At 48.5% G+C, this 26,102-nt stretch overlaps 1 protein-coding gene across 1 annotated transcript in view; it reads right to left on the minus strand.

The window, feature by feature from the left end:
- AGBL2 (AGBL carboxypeptidase 2) overlaps positions 1–26,102 on the minus strand; it is a 2,805,139-nt gene that overhangs the window by 235,983 nt on the left and 2,543,054 nt on the right. Inside the window, exon 21 of the mRNA XM_069623090.1 lies at positions 16,769–16,905. Within this exon, the coding sequence (XP_069479191.1) occupies positions 16,769–16,905 (137 nt within the window). The remainder of the gene's footprint in view (positions 1–16,768; positions 16,906–26,102) is intronic.

The following is a 26,102-nucleotide window of genomic DNA, read 5'->3' on the forward strand; positions in this document are numbered from 1 at the left end:
CAGCAATTAGGAGGCCCCTGAAGGTGGCCTTTGCCGCCTCCCAGACAGTGGCCATCGGGATTTCCCCGGTGTCATTTGTCGTGAAGTAATTTTCCATCTCTTTCCTTAGGAACTCTTTAAAGACCTGATCTCTCATGAGGGTATCGTTACAGCGCCATCTATATGTTTTCGGGGTGTCCTGTCGCTGCCACTCCATGACAAGGAGTTCATGATCCGACCATGTCACCGATTCGACCATAGAGTTTCCAACCTCCCCTCCTCCTTCTTCTGAGATCAACATTAAGTCAATTCTGGTGTATGTTTGATAGGGAGAGGAGAAGAAGGTGTAGCCCCCCGGGGTAGGATTACATTTCCGCCAAACATCAACCCAATAATATTCGCGGAAGAGGTCTCTCAATGCTAGATTGTCCCTGGTGGGGGCTTTTGGCACGACCCCTCTGACTGACCACCAATCAAGATCTGGGTCTGAAATAAGGTTGAAGTCCCCCCCCAGAATCATGGCTCCCTCTGCCCAATTATCCATGACTTCAAGGATTTTGTGGAGGAATTTGATTTGGCCCGTATTTGGTGCGTACAAAGTGGCTAACGTAACCCTCATGCCCTGGGACAGGCCCTTGATCCCCAGAAATCTAACCCCAAAGCCCCTTTTCATCACTACATGGGTGAGATGGAATGATTTACCCAAGAGAATACCCACCCCCTCCTTCTTGGAAGATTTGTGTGAGGCCCAGAAGTTCCTATCAATATCCTTCCCCTTTATCTCCGATTCAGCCCCCCTCCTATAGTAAGTTTCCTGCAAGAAGAGGACCAGCAGCTTCTGTTTACGAAACATGTTACTTGTAAGAGACCTCTTGTTGTGTGAGTTTAGTCCCTTGACGCTGAGCGTACCAATCCTTCCCTCAGCCATGATCGTCACTGTCTTTACCCTGTGAAGTTTCAATAAGTTCCCCCCGCTTCATCAATTGAATTGAGTCCCCTTGCCATGGTGTGGTGTCCCCGTTTCCTATATCCCTCCCCCACCCCTTCCCTTCTACCCCATCTCCCTTACCCATTGTGTAAGGCGTTCGTCTTCCTTGCCCGACAAGCATCAGGGTTGGTTAACGAACCACCAGGGCTGCTACCCAGACTCCGGGAGATTAGATGATACGGAACAAGCCTGTCAACTTTTGTATTAAGAATACCCTTCCCGAACTTGGTCAGGCCCACTCCGCTGTCCTCCCCCCCCGTGCCGCTCATGGGGTGTCACCTGTGTCTTGCTTTGACTTAGAGCGGATGCCGGGGAGCGGACACCAACCTCGGGAGCCACCGACCCGCCACCCCCATGAGAGGACGTTGAGCTGTCGACTCCCGCATAGGGGTGCCTCGAATGTTCAAATACATCAGCTAAACATAAACCTTGCCAACAGTGGCATTAACCAAAAGACAACACCCGACATTTGCCAGCACCAGAGGACCATCGAGGGGACCCCACGTACTCCAGGATCCCCCACACCACTTCTCACCCCCGGATTCTCTCCCCCCAAACCGGACCCAAACAGCAAGGCATATCAATGAAGCAGACATTCCGCCAACCCTGGCGACTTCAACAGATAGTGTGTGGTTCCCTCGGAACTGAGGAGACCCCAATCAACCGTATTGGCCAATGCATTTATGCAAACCACCCAGTTATTCTCCTGGTGAGATCAACGGGGTCCCTGTGATCGGCCGGCGGGTGCCTCGTTTTCTGGAACTTCTGTGTGCCCTTCACCTTATGTTTCCCCTGCTTCGAGGGGGGACCCCGGGAAGCCTGGGCAGAGTCTCCGCCAGTCTCATTCCTGTCCCCGGAGGGGCCAGGAGAGTCTCCCACCAATTCATCTGTGGCTCTCTGGATATCCTCCTCGGTGATGAGGCATTGTCGCACCCCTTGCCATTCAAATTCCCGGTAGAACGGGTGACCCCAGCGATATCGGGCCCCCTTCTCCTGTAGCCGCCTGGTGATTGCTGAGCATTTTTTCCTCATCTGCAGCGTGAGGGCGGACAGGTCCTGGTAAATCGCCACCCTGGAATTGTCATATTGTATGTCCCTCAAGGTCCTTGCCCTCTCGAGTATCCGCGCTTTGTCCCTGTAGTAGTGAAATTTGGCGAGGACCGAGCGTGGACCCCTTCCGCCTCCTCCTGCTCGGTGGACTCTGTCAATTAGGACGGACTCTCCTGAGTCGGAACCCAGGACGATACTAATGATGTCTTAAACCTTTGCCTCCAGGCCCGGCGGGGTCTCTCCCTCGGGTGCTGCTAGACCAAAAATCCTGAGATTAGTCCTCCGTTCCCGATTTTCCATATCGTCCACCTTGCAACGGAGTTCCTCCTCCCATTGCTGTAGTTCCTTAAATCTTATGTCCATTTGTGTTTCCAGGATGTCGGTGGATACCTGATTGTTCTCACCCCCCTCTATTCTGTCCTCAAGGGTAGAGACTTTAGAAGTGAGGTCTGCCAGTTTAGCCCCCATGTCAGTTCTCATTCCTCTAATTTCCTCGAGGATCGTTTGGATGTTGTTTTGCATAACGTTCATGTCAGGGGCTTGGGCGGAGGGGGGTCCGGTCTCCATCTCCGGGTTCTCCGCTGAAAATTGATATTTCGCCAAGGCTTCCTTCCAGCTCATGGGCTGCTTCCCCCTTCAACGTCCCCGCGATTGTTCGGTGGCCTCAGTGGTCTTACTCCTGATCAAGAGTTCCCCTCCAGTCTCACTCACGCCGGGCTTGAAGTCTCATCCGGCCCGAGGGGACCTGAACTTGTTTGGACTTATTGGGGGATCAATTGTCTCCTAGAGCAGACTCCGCCACCCCTGTTCTGGCTTACTCCTTGGTGCCCTAGGAGCAGGTTCCCAGGTGGTGTTCCAGTGACAGCAGTTGGGCTATGCAGGGGCTTTCCGACGGTCCACTGAACTTTCCCCCAGAATTGGAGCTCCGGGGCGCCCCCCGTCTCCGTAGTGTCTCAGCTGCAGACCCCCGGCCAACCCCGAGCGGATCGGCTGCCCTATAGGGGGGAGTGCGCCTCGCCTGCGTTGAGGGCCCGCTGTGGGTCCACCAAGGTCTTCTCCCCCACACTGGAGTTGTCTCGGGGGTGTTGGGGCACCGCTGGGCTTAAGCACTCACCCCTTGCCTTGTTGGCTCCTGCTGGTGGGTCAGAGGGGGCCCCCAGGCGCGCCCCAACGTCGGCCCAGGCCTCGAAGGGCGCCGGTGATGGTGGCGGTTGCGAGGTCCAGGAACGGGATGTTCCGCGGTGCTCCGCCGGCACACAGCGTGTCCCCGGGTCTATGGTGCTTCACTGTGGGGAGGGCCCGGGCGCGCTCCCGCGACGGCCCGCAATCACCAGCCGCTCTGGTAGTGCAGGTGCAGAGGGGGCCGGAGAGGCTCTCGGGGGCTCCACACGTCTCGCAGCCCGATGTCTTGGCCGCGACTTCCCCCGCTGGGCACTCGCGTCGGAAGAGGGATGGCTGGCCGGGATGGGCGCCAAGCCGCGTAGGTCGCTTCTCTCATGCCGAGGGCGGTGCGGCGAGAGAGCCTCCTCCCGCGTATGCCTCGGGACCCGATGGGGGAGGGAAGGGCGCAAAAAAACTCAGATGGAGAACTCGGCGACGGGGGCAGCCACAAGCTTCAGGAAGGTGTCTCCAGGATCACGGCAATCTCATACAGCAGTTTTTCCGCTTTAGTGCAGCGGGCATTCTGTTATTTCTTCAGTCTCCGCGATTTTCCCAGGGCCATCAAGGGAGCTCACAGATCAGGCAGCCATCTTGCCTGCGCCCCCTGGTGGCCTCTCGTATCCCTTTTTAGTTCTGCTCCAGCACACGTCATTATTTCCAACCTCTTCTGTGGCTACCATCTGATGTTGTGTGGTGCCTTCTCTTGTGAGCACTCTTTGTCTGGGCTTCCCAGATTATTCGCCACTTCCGGATCCAGGCTATTTCACTCCAGGGGAGCAAATGTTCTTTAGCTGTGTTTAATACTCATGCTCCCTTCTGGAGTCTGCTGCGCCTCCTATGGGCCTCTGAACAATCAATCCTCCCCACACAGCAATGTCCCACTTTTATGTTTGCTCCCCAGGCTGTTTTAGTGCTGCCAGCTACGGCTCTGAGCCAGGAGCTCTCTGTATGTGGATGTGGTGCGTGCTGACGTGATTTTCAGGGATTGTACAGTGTCATGCCCTAATAAATAGAAGCTGTGGTCCGGGTGAGATCCGTTGCAGCTTTATAGCTGTCTCAAATATATTGTATCTCCTCTTTACCGCTCCGGATCTTCGGGAGTCGCCTGCTCCCGTTTTCCACTGACTAGCACTTAATGTGCTCACTGTCTTGGCTTTCACGCCCCCTGCTGTGCTGCTCCATTCTGAATCATCCCTACGGTCCCCTATTCGGGTGACTACTGTCTTGTGCTTCCAATCGGGCCGAGCCCCTCCAACTCCCTTGTCCACAGCTTTAACATTCATCAGTGCCGTTGTCGCCTTCTTTCGATCCGACTTGGATGGGCTAGTAGTCGCTTGACCACCCGTGCGTGCTGTGCTCCTACATTACTTGGCTTTCCGCTACATTCTGTGAGCTCGATGCATGTAAAGCACAAACTGTGCTCTTAGCATGTGTGGATTCCATCTGTCAACCGTTATTGTCCAGCTTCGCCGTCCCGTGCCTTCTTTGTGCTTGTTACTGTAACACATTCAATCAAAGTGCTCAACGTTTCTATTCTGATGTTTCCGGAGCGTTCTCCCAAATAGCTCTATGCGGTCCTGGATGTGGCTTCCTCAATACAGTTTTGTTAATTCCCTCAGCTGTTAGTGTCGCTGAAATACATGAGCCGCGTTGGTGTGTCAGCAGCCCCATATTTATTAAGAGCCAGCCTTTGTGTTCCCAGCGGAATTTCCAGGTTCCTCGTGCCGTTTCAACGGGGTGCTGCTTATAGGTCTCACAGCGCCTCAGGCTACGGTACGAACATCCGATTGCCACCAGTCGCTTATGTGTGTCTCAATTATTGCAGGGGCTGTGCTGATCAGAAAGCCTGCTCGTCGCTCCTTCCCAATTCTCCGGAGCCAGCCGGCTGTTGTATAATCCGATCTCGTCCGTAGTACTGTTCTTCTTCTTCCTATGTTGTGGCATGTCGGCTCAGTTCTTTGTCCTCACCCGACCGCTATCTTAAATCTTCGTCGGAGAGGCACTGCAACTTTCTCCTTTCCACAATACGTGATCCGGATTACAAATCTTTGTAAAATTCAGCATATGTTGTTCCATGCATATTCACGCATCTGCTATTCCGAAATTACAAGTCTTGGCCAACTTTGAACATGTCTTCTTATCTGGATTCTACAGGATCAGCAGGAGCACCACAGGATCACATCCTATCGCATGGCCCTGTAGCCACGCCCCACAGTTCAACCTTAGGCTTTTAAGTTCCCGTAGTTCAATCACTTCCTTAGGCATCGCCCTGCTTTGAAATCAATACTCAGTTCATATGCTCTCACTTTCTTAACTTTCTGCACAGGCTTTCCTCTGCCAGGCTCGAGCCTATCTTGTTTCACTGCATCACACAATGGCTTGCAGTTCTGCACAGTCTTCCTGCTGCCGGGCTCAAGCCTGTCTTGATGGGGTGGGCTCTTGATGGGGGTTCCCTTCCCCATCTTTTATTCCAGATAACTTTCTCTGTCGAAGACTTTCGAAACTGCAAGGATTTTGTATAGACCTCTGCATGACCACTTTGACCTCTCTTTCAATATTCACAATCCATACTCATCTTGTGACACCAATACTTCTTGGCACTTACAATTCTCACTCTCGTTAGTCTGCCCCTTTGGCCTGTTCAAAAAGTTTGTATGTAACCCCAATACATCTTGGTATTCCTTTTCCCCTAATATCCCTTGGCACCTGTAGTTCTTATTCTTCCAAATGTCATATTCAATACCAATACTTCTTGGTATTTGTTTCCCACCAATGCTTCTTGGAACTTGTAGTTCTTATATTCCACGTTTGCCCCTTTGGCATATTTCACAATTCACATCTTTTCTTTGGCTCTTGTGGCGTATTCTCCAATTCCCATATGACATTTTCCGCTTATTCATCTTTCTTTTCATCTTTACTTGCAATATCTTTAAAAAAAAGTTCATAACATTTCACAGATAGTTTTGAATGTGCGACTCTCTCTCGCAGGACCACTCTGCTACTTTGTATCCTTTTCCTTTAACAATTGTCCTCTTCATTCACATTTTATCAGCAGACGAGCAACCTTCAACTTTGAAATCACAGTCACTTTCTCTTTAACATCAACCAGACTTTTGTTGCATTCGATAACTCACTGGTTGTGCTAAATGACTTTCTTTCATCTTTTCTCCGTACTTTAAGGTGGTTACCAGCGCCTCATCTGCTACTCCCCAACTATGCCCCAACTCTGCCGTTTACCCGGGAAGTTCATGGGCTGCCTCCTGGCACCTGAAATGTTTCTTTCCTCTGCTCGCTCGGCTCTGCGTTATGAACACTTGCGGCTTCCCAAAAGCTTGGAAATCTTGCATGGCTTGCTCTCGATCCTGTCAATGGTTGATCAGCCCATTGTTCTTCCAACTCCCACAGTCTGGTTCGCCTCAGCTTCGGGAGAGCTGTTCCTTCATGTACCCAGCATCGCTCAAAGTCTGATTGAGCGTGCCACCTTTTATTTTTCCAGAAGACTTAATAATAAGTGGTGGTGTACATTATTAGAGCTATGTGCCTGACTCTGCCTGGCCTCATTACAGGGACAGGGCCAATGCAAGTCAGGGGAGGTAATACTTCGGACCTCATTCCTCATCTTCCTTGTAGTTTCCCATAAAATAAACAGCGATAGGTGTTAGATGGGTTGTGAAAAAAGGGGGATGCCATGTCTCGCCATTGGTAGTTTCTCTCCCAATCCCCGAGGACCCCTACCTAGATGATCCTCTCTCGCTTGTCCAACCCCAGGGTCGGGATCCAAAATTGATGGCCTTTTCCTGGCCACCTGAGTACAAAATTCCTGTGGACTATATTGTGAAACACCCTCTAGTTTTTTCACAGGAACCCTGAGGCTTGATGAACTGCAATACTGTCTTGAGGACGAAGCCCTCAAGACCCTTTTCTTTGTAACTGTGTTGCCCTGAACTTGGCGAAGAGAACCCAGAGGATTGTGTTGCCTTGAATTTGGGGAAGGGAACCCCAAGGATTTGTGGAACTGTTTGAACTTGAGAAAGGTAATCTCGAGACATTTGTGGAACTTTCTCGAACTTGGGGAATGGGAGCTGAAAAGGAAGCTAGGAGCTGGAAGAAGCTTGGAACTTTGTTTTGATCACCATTTGATATATGATATGGCATTTATAACGTGCCTATACACAAGTGTTTCAAGGCGCGACAAGGCAAGGAAGGCGGAACAGAGGGAAGACAGACAACAATCCTACTGGGCAAGGTGTCATTCAGATCGCGCAGGTGCATAGGGAGGGGAAGGAAGAGAGTGCGGGGGAAGGGGAAGAGGACAGTGCAGTATATGGGATAAGAAATAAATAACAATAAGTAAAAGTACGGCCAGCAGGTGGCAAGTGCAAGGGTAAGTGCAGACATCTGGTGTCAAGTGCTGGCAGGGGGACTGTAGGGATACAAAAACAGTCCCAAAGAGTGGGCGTAGCCAGGAAGGCAGTGCAGGAGTGCAACTGGCTAGGGGAGGGGACCTGGGCCCGAGATCAGGGGGTGGCCAGGTAACCAGTGCAGTTTCAGTGTCAGCCAGGAAGTCAGCAGGGGAGAGGAGGTGAAAAAGCAGAAGCAAAGAGGTTTTGAGGTGCTTCCGGAACCGAAGAGGATTCTCCTCAAGTTTCAGGGAGGCAGGGAGGCTGTTCCAGAAGGAGGCCCCAGCCGATGAAAGAGATCGACCACCAACTCGTTGCTTGGATAAGCGACTGACCTTGAGGGAGTAGGAGGCGGATGAGCGAAGAGCTTGACAAGGAAGGTATTTAGGAAGAGAGAGATGAAGGTATTGAGGCCCAAGACCCCAGAAGGCCTTATGGATGATGCAGAGGGTTTTGAACTTAATCCTCGCAGCAAATGGGAGCCAGTGCAGAGATTTCAGTCCTGGAGAGATACGATCCTTGGGTTTGAGGCCAAGAACAAGTCTGGCAGTCCTGTTCTGGATGAGTTGCAGGGGGTGGAGAGTAGAAGCAGGCAGATTTAGAAAGAGGCTGTTGCAATAGTCCAGCCTTGAGAGAACCAGAGCTCTGGAGATAGTGAGTTTGTGGGGTAAAGAGAGGAAAGGAAGAATACCCTTGAGGAGGTGTAGCTGGTAGTGTGACTTTTTAGAGATGTCGGAGATGTGAGGAGAGAAAGAGAGTGTGGAGTCGAAGTTGACCCTGAGGTTTGTAGCCTCACAGGTTTGAGCAGGAAGAGGGCCAAGAGAAGCCAGCCAGAGAGTGACAGGAAAGGAGGGAGCGGGTGTGCCGGTGAGGAGAATCTCGGTCTTACTGGCATTAAGGCAGAGATCATTGGTGGCACACCACTCCTGGATAGCAGAAAAACAGTCAGAGATGAGGGAAGGAGAGGAGGAGGCCGAGGGTAGCCTGAAAATGAGCTTTTATTATTGACATCCCTACACATTGTTTAGCTTTAGTTGTGAGGGCAAGGGTGGGGTTTGGACACAGACAGACTTTTAAGTTGAACTTTCTGACTCAGACTTTCCTTAATTTCGTTGAGGAAGAGAAATACCACCTTAGCATAGGGAAAGTTAGGCCTACAACCATCCTGACGTTTGATTTAATAAACCATTTTATTTTTAACTTTGAATCTGTTGTCTGTGTCTTGCTTCATGATGCCTTCACAAAACCCACACAGTTTAGCTTGGATATCATCTCAGCTATTGTAGCTGGTAACCTGACATCATACATAGTCAAAGTGGTTACTCAAGGCACTGTGTCCACTGCTTTTAGGAAGGTCTGTTTCTTTACTTTTAAAAAATAAAACACTCTGGCCCCACTGTTGGTGAACAATTTTAGGCCCATTGCCAACTAATCATGGATGGCAAATGCTGTGGAGAATATTGTTACCTTACAATTGCAGTACTTCATTGAACAGAACAACATTTTAGATCTCTTTAATCGGGGGTCCGCCACAAGCATGTAAGGAGTCTGCTGTCTGGCACAATATCCTCGCTAATGTAGAAAAGGTAATTTTCCCTGTTTTTTATGTTGGACCTATATGCCGCTTTTGACAGCATGAATCATACTATTCTACGGTCAAGGTTACAAAAACTAAAAGGGATGACTGATCATACCCTTAGTTGGTTCAAGAGCTTTCTCTCTAAGCGAGTGCACATGGCTTACATGAGGCCTTAAACATCGGTACCAAGCAGGTTACCCTGTGGTGTCGCGAGAGCTCTCTGTGGTCACCCCTACTGTTCAACATCTTATTGCAGCACATGATGAACATTCTTCAGCAGTTCTACCTGCAATACCACTACTATGCAGACAACACTAAAATCTTTGTCAAGTCTTAGGTCCATCAAAACATTTTCCCCTTTGGTGGAAGGTCTTTCCAAGGTCCCAAAATGGATGACCTAGAACGATTTGACACTCAATGCAGCAACCAAGGTTCTCTGGTAGGCCTGAGACATATGGTTAATAACCCTCAGCAAATTCCACTCTGCCCCCACTTTTTGGCCTTCACACTTCATATGCCTTCAAGGTGGGAAAACTAGGAATTATGTGGGATCCTGAGGCTGGATCACATGGGAGGAGATGGTTGTCAAGGGGGAGTGGTGACTCCAACAGGAAAGAGGCGATATTCTTCTCTTCCTTGCGAGGAAGATCCCTTAATTCCAGAGTTTTTAATGACATGTTGTCATTATTCAGAACCATCTAATTATTATTATTTTTTAAATTAAATTGTATTGCTTTTTATGAATACAAGTCACAAAATAATTACAAGCAAAGAAAAACAGTACAGAGTTGGAGAATCTTTCAATTAACATTTAGCTGTGATTTACATTCAATCCAACAACTTGGAACTGCAGGTTTTCAGAGTGACTTTTCCCACCTCCCACCCTCCATCCCCCCTGAGTCAGACAGTTCATGTAGGAGACATGTGTGAATATGTCTTTAGACAGTCATGGTTTGGTCTTTGGGTAACTTCCTTGGTGGGGGAATCTTTTTCGCTTTTCTTCCTCTCCCTTCAGGTTGCATGTAATGAATCGTTCTACAATATACAGGTTGTTTCAGTACAGGTCTTAAAGCAGGACAATCTCCTGTGGGCTTTTCCACATATCAACTTGATACACTTGACATATGTTTGTTTATGAAGTCCATCCATGTCACCTCGCAACACGTGGCTCTCATGTAGGGATGCAGTTATTTTCTCCTTGATGCATATATTTGAAGCTACATTAACCCATTTGTTCATACTCGGGACGATGCTGGATTTCCATTTCATTGCTAGTAGGGCATGGGCTGCCAGTAGTAGCTGAGGAGCCAGCCCCTTGATCCTTATCCATTCACCCTCACATCTTTCAAAACCGAACAAAATAAGATAGGTGTCCGCAATTGTGTGGGTGCCGTCCAGGTCTTTAATCCAGCCCAACACTTCATTCCAGTAAACCTGAATCCGGGGGCATCCACACCACATATGCCAGTAGTCTGCAATTTTGCCACATTCATGCCAGCATCGTGAGCTCAATAATTGGAACATCTTCGAGAGCCTATGTGGGTCGAACTGCCATCGATGCAGTAATTGAAAAGAAGATTACTAGTTGGGGGTTAACAGTGGGAGAGTTTTATATAGTTCTGGGGACAAATGCAAGGGAGACGACAGGGGGAAGGCCCTGGACTGAAGACCAAGCGTCCGCGGGAGGAGGGGGAGGAAGGAGACGATAGGTCTAGGTCAAGAGTTGTGGGGGGGGGGGCTCTGGGCCATGGTTGGGGATGGCCTGGGGAAGAGAAGGGGGGGCAGGAGGGGAGGGTGTCGAGAGGGCAGAGGGGGTGGGTGGAGGCTGGGTGGGTTGGCAGAATGGAACAGCAAGACCAGAGGGAAAGCGTAGGGAGGGGGAGGGGGAGGGGGAAAAGGGGGAAGCAGGGTTGTGGAGGGAGGGAGGGGTGGGGAGTTGAGGGCATTTACATGTTGGGCACGGTTGCCCAGTTGGTTTAAGTTGGATGTGGGACTAATGGCATGGAAGGGAGTGATCCGAAGAAGATTGGAAGGAACTATAGTGGTGGTAAAGGAGGGATGGTATGAAGGAGATGAATGGAATCGGAACAGGGGGTTATCATCTGAGGACTGGGAAGTGGAATGTCCGAGGGCTAGGGAAGAGGTTATGTCAGCAAGTGGGGGTCTTTTTGAGAGGGCATGGGATCCAATTGGCACTGATACAGGAAACCAATATGGTACGTAGGGACCTGGACCTACTTAAAAGGTGGTGGGGAGGAACTGTGGTGGGAACGGCTTACTCCAAAATTTGCAAGAGGGGTATTGATTTGAGTGGTCGGCGGTGGCTGTAGGTGGTTACAGATGAGGAGGGCAGGTGGTGTTAGAAGGTAAGGACATCTGCGTAGTTAATTACTATGCCCCTAACGTGGATGATAAATAATACTTCCCTTCGGTGATGCAATTAGTGGGGGGAGGGAGTACCAGGAATGGATGTTCATATGGGGGGAGGGGGAGATTTTAATTGCCTGCTGGACCCAAACTTGGACAGTACAGGATGTCTGGCTCATTGAAGCAACAGGCGGCATCTGCACTGCGAAAAATAATGGGGGATTGGGACCTAGTGGAGCTGTGGAGGGGGTCTCGTGGGCAAGATGGGGGCTACTTGTACGTCTCAGGGGTGCATGGAACATTCTCCATGTTGCATTATCTATTGGTTGGGGTATAACACTTTAGCACGTTCAATGGTACGGAATATTTGGGAAGGACCCTATCGGATCATTCACCCTTGGTGACAAACATGGGGGGGATACAGCGGAGGCCGACCCTATACTCCTGGAGACTCTCGGTAGTGGTGCTAGAAGATGAGGCATTCCATTATTAAGGGAAGGGATAGAAGGTTTTTTTGAGACCAATGAGGGGTCAGTGGAAATATGGGGGGCCTTATGGGAGGCGTTGAAGGTCACGGTTAGGGGAATATGCATAGCTAACGTGTTAGGGGTTAAGAGGACGCTGCAGAGGAAATTGGAGAAGTTGGAAAAGGAGATAGCGGTTCTGGAACAGGAAATAAGGGTAGGATAAAACAGGGAGGTGGAACTGGCTGGTACCCTGATGGCTCACTGGGAGGTACAGGATTCACTTACATTTTTTGAGGGACGACAAAGGGACATACGGATCCATGGGGAGGGGATAAGGCAAGGCGCCTGCTAGCCTGGCTGATCAGTCGAGAACAGCCACAATACAATATAACCCAGATTAGGTAGAAGTCGGGGGAATTAACCACCACCCAGGCGGGAATCAATGAAGCCTTTCAGGACTTCTGCCAGTCCATATACACGAGCGACGGGACGTATTTGGACGAAGACACGCAGGAGCTTCTCAGCATAGCGGAAATTGACGGTTCTCACGGGGGAAGTCTGGGAGGAGTTAGATGGACCAATAGAAGAGGCTGAAATAAGTAGGGCACTGGGGGCAATGGGGAAGGAGAGGGCTCCAGGAGGGGGTGGAGTTCTACTGCAGGTTTGAAGAATTACTGGTTCCCGGCTTAAGAAAGTTTATGATGAAGCCTTCGAGGTAGGGATTCTACCAGAATCCATGCTGGAAGCAGAGATAAGAGTTCTATTGAAGGGTCGTAAGGATTCCCTGGAGTGCTCATCCTACCAACTAATTTCTTTGTTGAATGTTGATGCGGAAATCCTGGGTAAGGTGATAGCCGCTAGTCTATCTGGGGTGGCCCCAGGTCTGATACATCTGGACCAGTGTGGGTTTGTAGGAGGGCGCAGCACCACAATGAACCTTCTCCGATTGCACCATGTAATGGATCAGATTAAGGACTCCTGGGAGGGGATGGCGGTGGCCGCGTTTGACTCCATGAAAGTCTTTGATTCAGTGGAGTGGGAATGGCTGTTCCGAGTGCTGGGGGCCTATGGGCTTGTGGGCTCCATCTGCAGATGGCTGTGACTCTTATACCATAAACCGATGGCCAGGGTGAAAACTAATAGTTGGGTATCACAGATATAGATACTGAGTAGAGGGACGAGGCAATGGTGCCCGGTCTCCCCAATATTATTTGCAATGGTGGTGGAGCCAATGGCGAGGTATCTTAGGAAGGAGAAGAGAGGCAGGCATATTAGTGGGAGAGGAACAACATGTGGTGTCCCTATACGCGGATGATTTGTTTTTGTATGTAGGCAATCCGGTGGAGAATCTCCCAATCCTGCTAGAAGTGTTGAGGAACTTTAGGAAATTGTCGGGATATCGGATTAATATTGATAAATCAATATTATTTCCATTGGAAGGCCTTAGAAGCCGGGACGTACCCACCATACCATAGTGGGGATTAAGGAGGTCGTGGAACTCGTTTAGGTATCTGGGTATCCAGATCTTCCACATTATGGAAGAGACTTTCATGTACAACATGGGTTGGGCTCTCTCGGGGATAGGAGAGTCAGTTCATCTATGGAAGGGGGTGCTGTTGTCACTAATGGGTAGGGTGGCCCTATGCAAAATGGTTATTCTCCCAAGACTCCTTTATTATTTTACCAATATACTGTATGTAATAAATAAGGTCTTCTTTAAAATGCTAAACGAGCGATTGGCAGAACTATTGTGGAACTCAGGGAGGAGGAGGGTCTCTCTGGCAACGCTACGCCACCCGCGCCAAGACGGGGGTTACATTTACCTGATTATGAGAGATATTCTATGGCGGCCCAGTTGCAAGCAGTGTTGCTGTGGACTGACCCCGGGGATTGCAATTATAGGGACTATTGGGGGGATTACCAGCTAATCGGCGGCGGCAGTTATTGTGGGGAGCGGTGGGGGCTAGGACCACAAATGTTTTCTCAAACTCTTGAGAAGTAAGAAGGAGCCAGGGCTTTATAGTGCAGACTTACTATGGAGTGCGGATCGGGTGCTTTGGGGGGTGGCGCAAAGAATGGGGTTCTCGAGGTTGATAGAGGGATGCTGCACGTCAGAGGAGGCCTTATTTGAGGGAGGCAAAGTACAGCCATTTCAGGAATAGAGGCAGTGATATGGGATTCCCAGGGGACAATATCTAGCCTATGGAGTGATGATGGCACGCTTAGAAAAATAGTGGGAGGATATCCCAGAGGAACCAGCCATGGTCCCGCTGATGCAAATACTGTTATCCCAAGGAGGGGGAAGGGCTAGGGTTTCCCGTATATACCAATCAATAGGGTCATTGTTCCCTGCGGAAGAACTAGCAGTTAAGGCCAAGTGGGAGAGAGACGCAGGGGACCAGATCCCGGAAACAGACTGGGCACAGTCTGATACAATATAATGTCCAGCTGATACAATATAATGTCCTACACAGAGTATACGTGACACCCCTGAAGCTACATGGAATGAATGGTTCCTTGAGCACAGACTGCCCGAGATGCGGGACTGGACAGGCAGGGATATGGCATATGATGTGGGAGTGTTCAGTGATCAGAGAATGCTGGCAGGCAATGGTGGAGAGAATTAATGGCTACTGGGCTCCAGCTTTGAATGTACTCCGAGAGTGTGTTTGTGGGGGCTACTGCCAAGTGGGAAGCGTCTCAAGGCGCGGAGGCTACAGGCGCAGTTCATGTTAGTACTGGCTAAAAGGAGGGTAGCCATAGCATAGAAGAAACCCCAAGGGCCGGCCTTAAGGCAGTGGTTAGAAGAGATCTGCAGATGGGGAATGGTGGAATGGGGAGTTTTGAAGAGGACACATGGCTCAGGGATGCAAGAGGGGGTGGAGATGGACTGGAGCCAGCTACTGAATGAACTACACTCCTCAGTCGAACTACAACCCCTATGAGGTTGAGCAAGGAAAGTTGCTGGAGACGGATAGCATCAGAATGATTACTCAAAATTGCTCCTAACCTCTTATCTGAGATTTTGAAGCAGGGAGAGCCCGGGGGGGGGAGGGGGGATAGAGGGGACGAAAAGGACTCTACAAACGCATATGATGTGTACTGTGAATGATAAAGATCCACTCTATGCCAATGTTCATGTTATAAAACTGTTTAATAAAAAGATGTTTAAAAAAAGAGACATCTTACTTCTTCCATATGGGTTTCTTTTTGCATTTTCTTCAGCCAAGTGTAAAAATGCCACACTCTTCTTTATAGGAGACAGTCCCATGTATGCATATATAGTAGGTGGTCTAGGGAGTTCCTCACAGGAATGGGAGTTCTTGTCCCTAAAGGGGGTGTCTCTTCCGGTGAGGTACCACGTGTCTCGACCCCTAGCGAGGGTTTTGCGGAGCGGGCTCACTTCCCCCTGGGGAGAAGGGATGAATACCTATAATTCATCACAGTATGTACTAGTATTTGAGATGGACTCAAACAGGTATCCCTTGTGTTGAAGAAGCCAGCAGTCTTCCAGCGTGCGCAAGTCAGCAATAAGCCGCCTGAATACACCCAGTTCTTTGGAGGTTTACTTTTATGGATACAACCTTCTTGACATTTGAAGATAAAGTTACATTCTTCCCTGCTAGGAGTTTCTACAAAAAACAGTGCAGTAAAACAGGGACCTTTGTTTAAAAACCCGTCAAAAGCAAGCAAAGTGCGTGGTATAACCTTCATTTAGCATGACAGAAAGAAACTGGCAGCAGAAGGGTAATCCTCTGGAATCGAGCCTTCTGGCTGGTAACAATGTAATCAAACAGAGATTTCATTGTTTGCAGTTTTCTATAAACAGATGCCATTTGTATTTGGTTAGATGCAAAGCAATACGACGACTTCCTCCTCCTCCCATGTGGTAATTAGTATCAATGGTTTTACCTCCCCGCATGTCATCCCTGGCAACAGTTATACTTAAAATGATGATACTATAGCCATTTCTCCCGAGTTGTCACTTTTAACGATGATACATAAAGTAATAGAAGTATCTTTCCCCATGTCGCGATTATTAACAAAGAGCCTCATTCTGAGTTTAGGGGGTGGTGGTGGCTAAAGAGTGTTGATAACAGAATTACCACCACTTCACCACTCTGCCAAATCCCGAGTTTGGCCATGAAGTGGAGAATATACCTCCTGCGCTATGCTCTACCTTACTGTTGAAAAATCAGCAAAATCGGCAGAATTACTTCCTGCGGAATTACCACTGGTGGTAATTTCACCAAAATCCCTATAAAGTCTTATGGACTCCAAGAAATGGGGATTTACACCGTCTATCACCACTTGTAATCCCATGGTATATCTGCAGGGCCAAGTGGCAGTAACAGTAATTCCGTTTGGTGGTAGATTGGCGGAATTACCACCATACTTGCAGTGAGGGCCAAAGTAATGATACTTTCCTGCCCCTTGTTGTCATTGATAACGGTTACAAAAAGAAATCACACTCACCACCCACCTCCATTCTATCGTCACTGATAAATTAAAGTGATGACACTATCGGCCACACGTCGTTATGAGTTTGCACAGTAAAAAAAAGATTCTATCTTTCTCCTCCCTCAATGCATCATCATTGGTAATGGTTAGACATTAATTAATGATGCCCTTTCCCCTTAGCCACTTTCCACAATTATTAACAGTCAGATATGAACAGATGACACTATTATATCTACCCCCCACCCTTCTGACAACACTGCTAAGACAAGGTGAAGATTCCTGCCAATGTATAAACATTTAGAGATGAGTTGCCAACCTGTTCCTGAAGGGATGAGCGTTGCTAGCATTTTCTGTCTTATTCTTCCCATATCCTTCAAACCGTCTGTTTGGGTTGGGCTAGCACTTACAGAAGGACTGCCAGCGAGTTTCTGGAGTGCTCCATGCGAAGGGACACTGTAGCCAGTAAAAAGGATGTTAGTGGAAGTACATACTATTTTAACATCATTGGCCTTCATCAATTCAAGAGTGACAGGTAAAGATCACTTCATAAAGAACAAATTACTTACCTCTTGAAAATGTTCTTTCTGATGGATGTTCCTACTACAGATTCCTCATGTACGATAATCCCATATGCAGCACAGCTGATCTTTGGAAACCTTTCCACCACTAGGAGTGAAGCACGGTTCCCTCGTCGGCTACACCCAAAGCCTCTATGCTCCCCACACTGGACAGGATGTCGGACCACTATATATACAGGCATGGCCTCAGTTGCACCTTTTTTCCATAGCACTTTGATGCTGAGGGGCCCCAGAACTGATGGTGTACTGGCTATTTACCAAGAGGGCAGGTAGGGAGGGCGATGGGGAATCCATTGGAAGAACATCCACCAGAAACAACATTGCTGAGAGGAAGGCAATTTGGCCTTCTAATGGATTCATTCTTTCCACAGATTTCTCATCTAGGACAGACGCCCATAGCAATACATGGGTCTGCAGGAGAAGGTGTGCAGGGACACCACCATAAACTAGAAAACACTGTAGGACTGTCCCACCAAAAAGAGCTTGCTGTCCTAACAGGGCATGCAGGCAGTAATGTTTGGTGAATGTGCACACTGAGGCCACATAGCCACCTGGCAAATGTCCAGGACAGGAACCCCTCTCTGCATGGCAGCAGTGGAAGCCAGTCCTCCGATAGAATGAGCTCTGAGATCGTCAGGCACATCCTTATCCACCGGATTACAGCATTCCGAAATGCAAAGAATGATCCACCTTAACAGGGTTATTTTGGTCACAGCCCTGCCAGCATGGGCACCAGCAGAATGGTCAGCCTTCCCGACGTCCCACGTCTGTGAGAAGTAGCATTTGAGAGCCTGCACTGGGTCCAGCTGATGGAATCATTCCTCTGCCTTGGAAGGATGGGGTGGAGGAAAAAACACAGATAGATGGCTCTATTGCGAGAGATGAAATTCCAAGACCATTAGAGGAAAGAAAGTATCACTCTCAACCTCACCTTCTCATTGGAGAAAAACAAATAGGGAGGTTTAACACCCACCACCTGGAGCTCACTCACCCGTCTGGAGGAAGTGATGCTAACTATGAAAATCACCTTAAGAGCACCCATAAGAAAAACTAAATTTAAATCCCATGCTAGGACCACAAACTGGCATTCAGGCAATTAATTGAACAATTCCCATCAAAACTGCGGGGATCATGAGTCAAGAACCCTGCTCAGGGGATCATTCAGAACGCAAAATAGAGGCCATGTACCCTTTCAAAGTGCCAATCTGCAACGTCTGATCGGGCCAAAGACGACAGGAAATTCAGGACAGAGGATAGAGGACATGAAATAGGTTCCAAATCCCTCTCTGGGCACCAAGCCGAGGATTTACGCCATCAACAAGCATTAATGGCTAGCCAGTACAAGACTTAGTGGTGGGGCTCCAGACTGAAAGGAGCACTTCCAGGACATCGTCTGACAAGTCCCACTTTTGTATCTCAGTCTCTTAGTAGCCAAGCATCAAGCGAAGACCCGCCCCTCTGAATGGGAGAGCTTATCCACACTCCACAGAAGGTGCCAGGGAGGGCAGTTGGAGATGTCAAGCAACTCCTGGCATCACGTTCTCCGGGGCCAGTCCAGAGCACATCATTGTTGTCGGTCCCGAACAGGCTCAATGTCATGAGAACCAGCATAAAAGGGATAGGTGGGAATGCATAAAGGAGGTTAAATACTCAGTTGAACGTCAATGCGTCCCCCACAGCTCGCTGACGAGGAAACTCCCTGAAGCAGAACAACTTGCACTTTCTGTTCACCCTGAAAGAGAAAAGATCCACTTGAGGAGTCCACAAGCGGGAGAAAATCTCCTCTAGAACCTACGAGCAGAGCTCCAACTTGTGACATTCTCTTTTACAGCAAAATGGGCAGACGTCCGAGGGACACTGTTCTCCAGGGCCCGGTTCCATTGCTTCTCTGCAAAGAGGTACGTTTCCCCCACCACATCGCTTGTTGAGGTAGTGCATGGAAATTGTCTTGTCCATAAAGATCAGCACATATTTCCCTTTCACAGAGTGGAGGAAGGTGACCAGTGCCACCTTGATCACCCTAAACTCCAGCAAGTTGATGTGCTCCTGGGATTTTGAGGAGGACCACAGTCCACTCACAATAAGCTTGTGAAACACAGTGATAGCTTGGTGAAACCCTTGGGCACTAAAGAAAGACCAAACAGCAGGACTCTGAACTGGTAGTGGGTTTGGCCCACAACAAACCTCAGGTACCTCCTGTGCTTGAGATGAAAGGGCACACGAAGTAGGCATCCTGAAGGTCCAGCACCACCAACCAGTCCTTTTGCGGGTACAAATTAATTCGCCTAAAATCCAGAATTGGATGTAAATCAGAACCATCAAATAAGTTGAATAACCACCCCTTGCCTCATTCTGAGTGCAGCACCAGTTCTATAGTGTTCTTCGAGAGACGTCAATGGACCTCTACCAAGAGAATGGGTTCTGAAGATGAGGTGGTGGAGTGAGGAGAAGTGGTCTGGAGGACGCGAATGAAAAAGAGGAAGTAATCCTGCTGAACGGCCTGTAAGGGAAGCATTGGACGTGGTTTGAGACCATTCAGTGCTGAACAGGGAGATTCTCCTTTCCACAGTGGACTCATGGCAGAACGGCTCACATAGGGTTTGTACACTGTAAGCCTGAGGGAACAGTGGCTGCTGCTGTTCCACCCCTAGAGGCATGTCTGTCTCCCAAGGGGCCATCTGCCCTCTTCCACAGGGGCTGTAGGAGGTAGAACAGCAAAAACCCTGCCACCTCATAGAAAAAGCAGAGGGTTGTTGTACGGCCAAAATCCAATGACTTTTCGGTCATCATGGAGGACTGAAAATGTTGTAGGGCATCTTCGCCATTGGCTCCAAACAGGTTCCGTCTGTCAAAGGGGATGTCCAGAAGCTTTGCCTGCAAATGCCGCATAAAGCCTAATGTCCTCATCCAAGAGTGACGTCTTACCACTTCGCTTGTGGCCATGGAATGCCCAACACAGTCAACGATGTCAAGTCTAGACTCCAGCATTTGTCGAGAAGCCTCCCTGAAAGGGGCCCCTAGGGGTCCCTTACGTCTATGGAAACAAGGCGAGTCACCACACACGATAGATACCACACACGATAGATACGCCAGACACGAGGTTGTATTTCCAAAGCTAGGGTTTATTGCAAAGCAAATAGTCTCAGTTGGCCAACTCGGTCTCACGCCCCGCGACGTGTATCTCTAGACCTCGAGGGACGCAAGAGAGTGAATTACGTACATCAGTTACATATATACAAAATGCATATCATACAATCAGCTATGACATGTTTAACACCCCCCTTTATTGGGTTTCTTTGAACTCAGTGTGATGATGGACACTTTCGACAATTATGACACCTTCAAATATCTATTCTAGTAACAATATGCAATTTTTAAGTGCGGAGGCATCTTTCAGTTGTTGAACAGAACACAGTGCTTCTGTTCTTGGAAGCAAGCTACATACGGGGGAAGAGTCGCATTCCAGACCTTGCCATCTATGAGGTGCTATTCGTGTCCTGGGAGCCGACACGCTCTAACAGGGCTCAGTAAAGGGGGGGCCGTAAGAAGAGCATAATTCAAGCCTTTAGCTGCTTTATTCTAAACATATTCTACCATATAACGAGACTGGCTGGCAGCTGTGAAATGATTAAATGTCCTGCAGCTCTGCTTCAAAGCTACATTCGGGAGGGAGCCGGGCATTCTTTCCTGGCGCTGCCTACGTTGTGTTTCAACAAACTCTTGTTATCCTTGGGGCCCTGCGGCCTTGTCCTTTCACGTGCAGACAACAATGTTTTACAGTCGAGCAGTGTAAGCAGAAAAAGTACTGCGAAGCAATAAGAACAGAAAGCAATGAGCAATGGTTAGAAAACAAAATGGCGATCCTTCGTCCGGAACTCTTGGCAAAGACTTAACCGCGAACTCCCCTGAACTGTGTGATCTTGAGCAAAAGACTTTTGTCCTATTGACTTTGGCCCTAAGCCTATTTGATTTGATCCTATCATTGGAGTTCCTCTTTCTAGATTGCCCTGCTTACTTACCCGTTGGTGCTGCTCAATTTCTAGCTAACTTTGTCTTTCCCTCTCTTTTAAAATTCTGGAGTGCCATTTTGCCCCCACTTCATTTTGTGAGCTTAACGTGTCTGGAAACTATTGTGAGTGGTGTGGTGTATTAAGAGTGTGAGTTTGTTACTGCTTTACTTTAGAGAAATGTTATACAACTAAAAAGTAAATACATGTATATTCTTTTACTTGGAAACCTTGAGTCAGTGTTTGTTTGAATCATAGTAACTGCTGTCCTTTGTGTAACTATCTGATACTGCTCACTTGCTCTTGAGATAAGTCTGGCTGCTCAACCATTGCTACCACTTTACTGTGTAGTACGGGCTTGTACCAAAGGTGAATTTGTGCTGCCACTTGTAGTCCTAATTGTGTGTAGCGTTCCCAAAGGGTACTGCATATAATTCTGCAAGGAACCTCTCTGCCAAAGGCAAAAAGTCTGAATTGATTGAAAAGGTGTTAAAGAACCAAAGTCTGGGGAGTGGGTCTGAAATACCTGACTCTCCAGCAAATGTGGAACGTATTGAGGATGATAATGTGTCTGTTAATGATGAGTTGGAAGAGGCAGATGTGTCTCCTAATGTAGGCCTCACTGCTCCCTTGCCTGCTGAGCAACCTCAACCCTTGTCCACTGGGACCCCCACAGTGTTAGGGAGAATTCTCTTATAAGGCTAATTTCCCAAACCTAGTGAGTCCCCCAGCAGCTTTGCTGGATTTTTTGTGTTTGTTTTTTTCTCCTGCTAAGAGTGAGACTCTTTTCCTCCCACTCTTAGGCATGATTTGAGGTATGTCTTTGACTTTTTGTGTGCTTATGGGCTATGGGGTCTTTTACTCCATACGGTATCATCTGTTTTAGTGTATGTGTTACACAGCACCCTCAGTGCAGTAACACAGGAGTGTCATAGTGAACCCCAAACATAGACTCCATATCCTGGGACGGACTACTGTCTCCCAGGTCATGTAAAGTCACCATTGGCTTTACTAGTCCAAAATTGTAAACAGAACCAGTACAAACCATCATATTGTGGAAGTACTGGAAGGGGTTAATTTGATTGCCCCTGGGTCTGTTTCCAAGGGGGCACTGTCCAGCCCCCCCCATGTCGAGTTTCTGGCTGGTGGCAGTTTTTACCACGCAAAATATTCCACCGGAATATTTCCTATGGGATTTTCCCATTGATTTTAAACGCACCAATTTTTCGGTGCAATGTTAAAGATACCGTCGGTTTATTTATTTAATATTAAATCACCGGTTGGGTCTTTTTGCCAGAACTCTTTTCTAAAATGGCGTTCGTGTCCGTCTCTGTAACTCCAACCAAGGTCGGGCCCTTTGTTCCACTTTTTGGCGGGCTTCTCCACAGAAGACCTCCAACTGGTGCCACTCTGTCTGGGTTCCACAGGATGTGTGGGTGGGGGAATTGACACCCTGGACTGCGTTGCCTTAGCAACGCAAGTCGCACTCTGTTCTGATTGGCCCAGTGGTGAGCCGCCCCGGCTCATCACTTAGCACGTATGAGTGACAGCTAGGCTGTTGAATGGGGGTTTTTCTGCATTAAAGCAGGGCTTTTGGGTCTGGAACTTCAGAAGTCGCCATAGGACCTAAGAAATCGAAAGAGGGGAGAAGCTGAGCCATCTGCAACGACGACACCACTTTCCCGACGACAAGAGAAGATCTTCTGCTGAAAGAGTCTTCTTCCTCTGAGCTGGTGGGATCAACCAGTTCGCCATTTCGCCTTCCAGGACGTCTCTTGGTCGAATCACCTGTGCCAAGCACCCCGGCGGCCGGATAGCCAAGCTTCACCACTGTGACCGCAAATACCAGGAACACACCTTTTAACCGACAAACTCTGCGGCTGGTTTCTTCCCTGGGCAGAGCAACGACTCCAAGTTTCCTCCTCAACGAGATCCTCTCTTCCCCTGGTCGAAACCACGAACTGCACCCGCTGCAAGGAACAACTGCCACCACTGGAGCTTCCTCAACTTTAAAGGTATTGTGTTCCACCTGGCCTCCCTTTCTTCGGTTTGCTAAAGGTGACCCTTAAATCCTTGGCTTTCCAACTGGGTTGGCCCCAGACCTTCTAACTTTACCTTCTGAATCAACCCAACCTCTTTTGAACATTTTCACAAAGACTTGAATGCATTTCTCAACTGTGTGATCTTGGGCACATTTCACCTTGCTCCATTTAAAGTGGGCCTGGCCTATGAACTTTGGCTCTACAGTAGACACTGCCTTCACTAACTTGTTTTGGTCTCTTAAAAGTGTTGGAAATTGTTTTATTTTTATGACCTGCCTTTTTCTCTCCCTTTTTTTAATTATTGGAGTGCCATCTAAGTTACACGCTCATCTGTGGTTTGACAAAAAGTGGTGTTTTGACTTAGACTTGTCTAATAATTCTTAAGGGAGGTGTGTATACATTTCTGATTGTGCTTTGAACTTGCTTTGATTAATAGTGCTAGTGTATTTTCTAAAGTGTGTGTTAAATAAATAATTATATACTTTTGATAACAAGCTCTGGTCAGTGTTTGCTTGCTCTACTGTGTTTTTAGCCCTATTGTGTATCCTCTGTATACTGCCTAACTCTTCTTGTGAGAAGTCTGACTGCTCAGCCACAGCTACCAGGTAAATCTGGGTGGTACAGACTGCTACCAATTGGGTTTACTGCTTGCTCCTGTAGTCTTAATCTTTTTGCAGTGTTCCCCACGGGAACTGCACAGGATTTTGCCTAACACACAGGCCCTACACTCAGTCCTGAATTCATTGCTCTAGCGAAAATGAGGCTTGAATTGGAATTCAAACGTTTAAATGCTCAAACTGAACAGAAGCATCAAGAACTTAAGCTCAGAGAAATGGAGTTGAATCATGAACTAGAAATGAAAAGATTGTCTCTTGAAAATGCTTCTCTCCCAGAGTCCTCTAGGTCTTCCAGTCCTAAGAGACCCTGTATTCCTAAATAAATTGTGAGTATGTATGAGGCCAGGACTCTCTCCTCTGGTCGAATTCGCTGTACAGAGCTACAGTGGGCCGGATAGCCACGAAGGTCGGACCCTGCTTGGGAATTAAGGAGCGCACCTTTTATTCGTTGCTTTGCTCTGCTACTGGTTTCTTCCTCCGGGTAGTGCAGGACCCTCCAGTCTTCCTACTTCGTGTCAGTTCGACAGTCGCTTCAGGAACCGTGAGCCTGCAGGAACTACCGCCTCAGCTACAGACTTTTCTCTGTTTAAGGTAATGTTCAAAATCCGGTTGTTGGTTTCATTCAGCCTTGGTCAAAGTGTGTGAAATCTTTCTCCAATCCGAGGGCTTGTCCTTCTCTACTCTTTGAACTAACTTTTCTGCTGACCAACTTTGTCCGGAACTCTTGGCAAAGACTTAACCGCAAACTCCCCTGAACTGTGTGATCTTGAGCAAAATACTTTTGCCCTAAGCCTATTTGATTTGATCCTATCACTGGAGTTCCTCTTTCTAGATTGCCCTGCTTACTTACCTGTTGGTGCTGCTCAATTTCTAGCTAACTTTGTCTTTCCCTCCCTTTTTAATTAACAGAGTGCCATTTTGCTCCCACTTCATTTTGTGAGCTTAACTTGTCTGGAGACTCTTGGGAGTGGTGTGGTGTATTAAGAGTGTGATTTTGTTACTGCTTTACTTTAGTGAAATGTTATACAACTAAAAAGTAAATAAATGTATATTCTTTTACTTGGAAACCTTGAGTCAGTGTTTGTTTGAATCATAGTAACTGCTGTCCTTTGTGTAACTATCTGATACTGCTCACTTGCTCTTGAGATAAGTCTGGCTGCTCATCCATTGCTACCACCTTACTGTGTAGTACGGGCTTGTACCAAAGGTGAATTTGTGCTGCCACGTGTAGTCCTAATTGTGTGTAGTGTTCCCAAAGGGTACTGCATATAATTCTGCCTAACACTCCAGTACCTTGCTCTTTCTGTCAGGTTGGGGAGTGAAGGAAGGAATGGTATAAACAGTAAGACAGACACAAGTGACCACAGTTCAAGGGTGTTTATTGAACTTCAATTGGGTTTTATAAAACGCCTATCTAATCCTAAATCTAAAGATGGGAGCAAGCTACAGCCATCAAATAATAATAATGCAATCCTAGTGGTTGTCTTGTCAAAATAAAAGGGGCCTATATAAATAAACATATTTCCAATCATTACCTCTAAATACAAATAGTGTGGGAAATAATGTTATGCAAAAGAAAAGTGTTCAAGAAATGATATGTCAGGGGGGTGCTGTTGAGCAGCCTGGAAAATGGCTGCTTAGCTTGGGAGCTCCGTGTATGATCAACACGAATCCGAATCCAACGGCAGATATTGCATTGCTTCTCCTGCCACAATTGCAGCTGATTGAAGCTGGAAGACTAAGGCACTTTTGCCTCCAATCCCGGAGAGAATCTGTCCTCTGCAGCCAGATTACGGCTGTCTGAACTTTGCCTGCGAAGGCAGCCTTGCTAACGGCTGGAACGGCCCATACATCATTGACTTTCTTGGCAGGCTCCTCGACGCAATGGCATGATGGGGGCTGGCATCCGTGGTCTTCCTGCGCCTGCTGACGTTGCAGACTCCCACGTTTACCATTTGAAGCTTGAACCCACTGCGGCAGTAACATTGCCGGCTGCTCCCTCCCGGCACGGAGAGCTGTGCGGAGTGGTCGAGGTGCGGCCGTGCTGGATTTCCCGGACGGCCCTTGAGACATTGGGAGCCCTGACTAGACCTGCGGTACCTCTGCGCGGTGACTTGTCCTCAGTGCGGGCTGCAACTGCGGCTGATGATTGGATCTGGCGAATGCTCCTGCTAGGAGCGGTGCAATATCTGCGGCGAAGGCCGCCATATCGCTGCCGGCAGTTGCGGAACCCCGCCAGGCCCCAAACTCAATCCGTAACTGAACCGGACTGCCGGCGCAGGTGGGTGCCCCAGCAGCGACCGTCCCCGAGACTGGGGTGGCGCGGGCGGTGGACCACCTCCCTGGCTATCCGGGTCTTCGGCCATCACTGGCGCGCTCGCTGCTGCGCCGCGGCAGGTATCTAGC

The sequence above is a fragment of the Ambystoma mexicanum genome, chromosome 11 (assembly GCF_040938575.1).
Source record: "Ambystoma mexicanum isolate Mex_15411 chromosome 11, UKY_AmexF1_1, whole genome shotgun sequence".
Lineage (NCBI taxonomy): Eukaryota > Metazoa > Chordata > Amphibia > Caudata > Ambystomatidae > Ambystoma > Ambystoma mexicanum.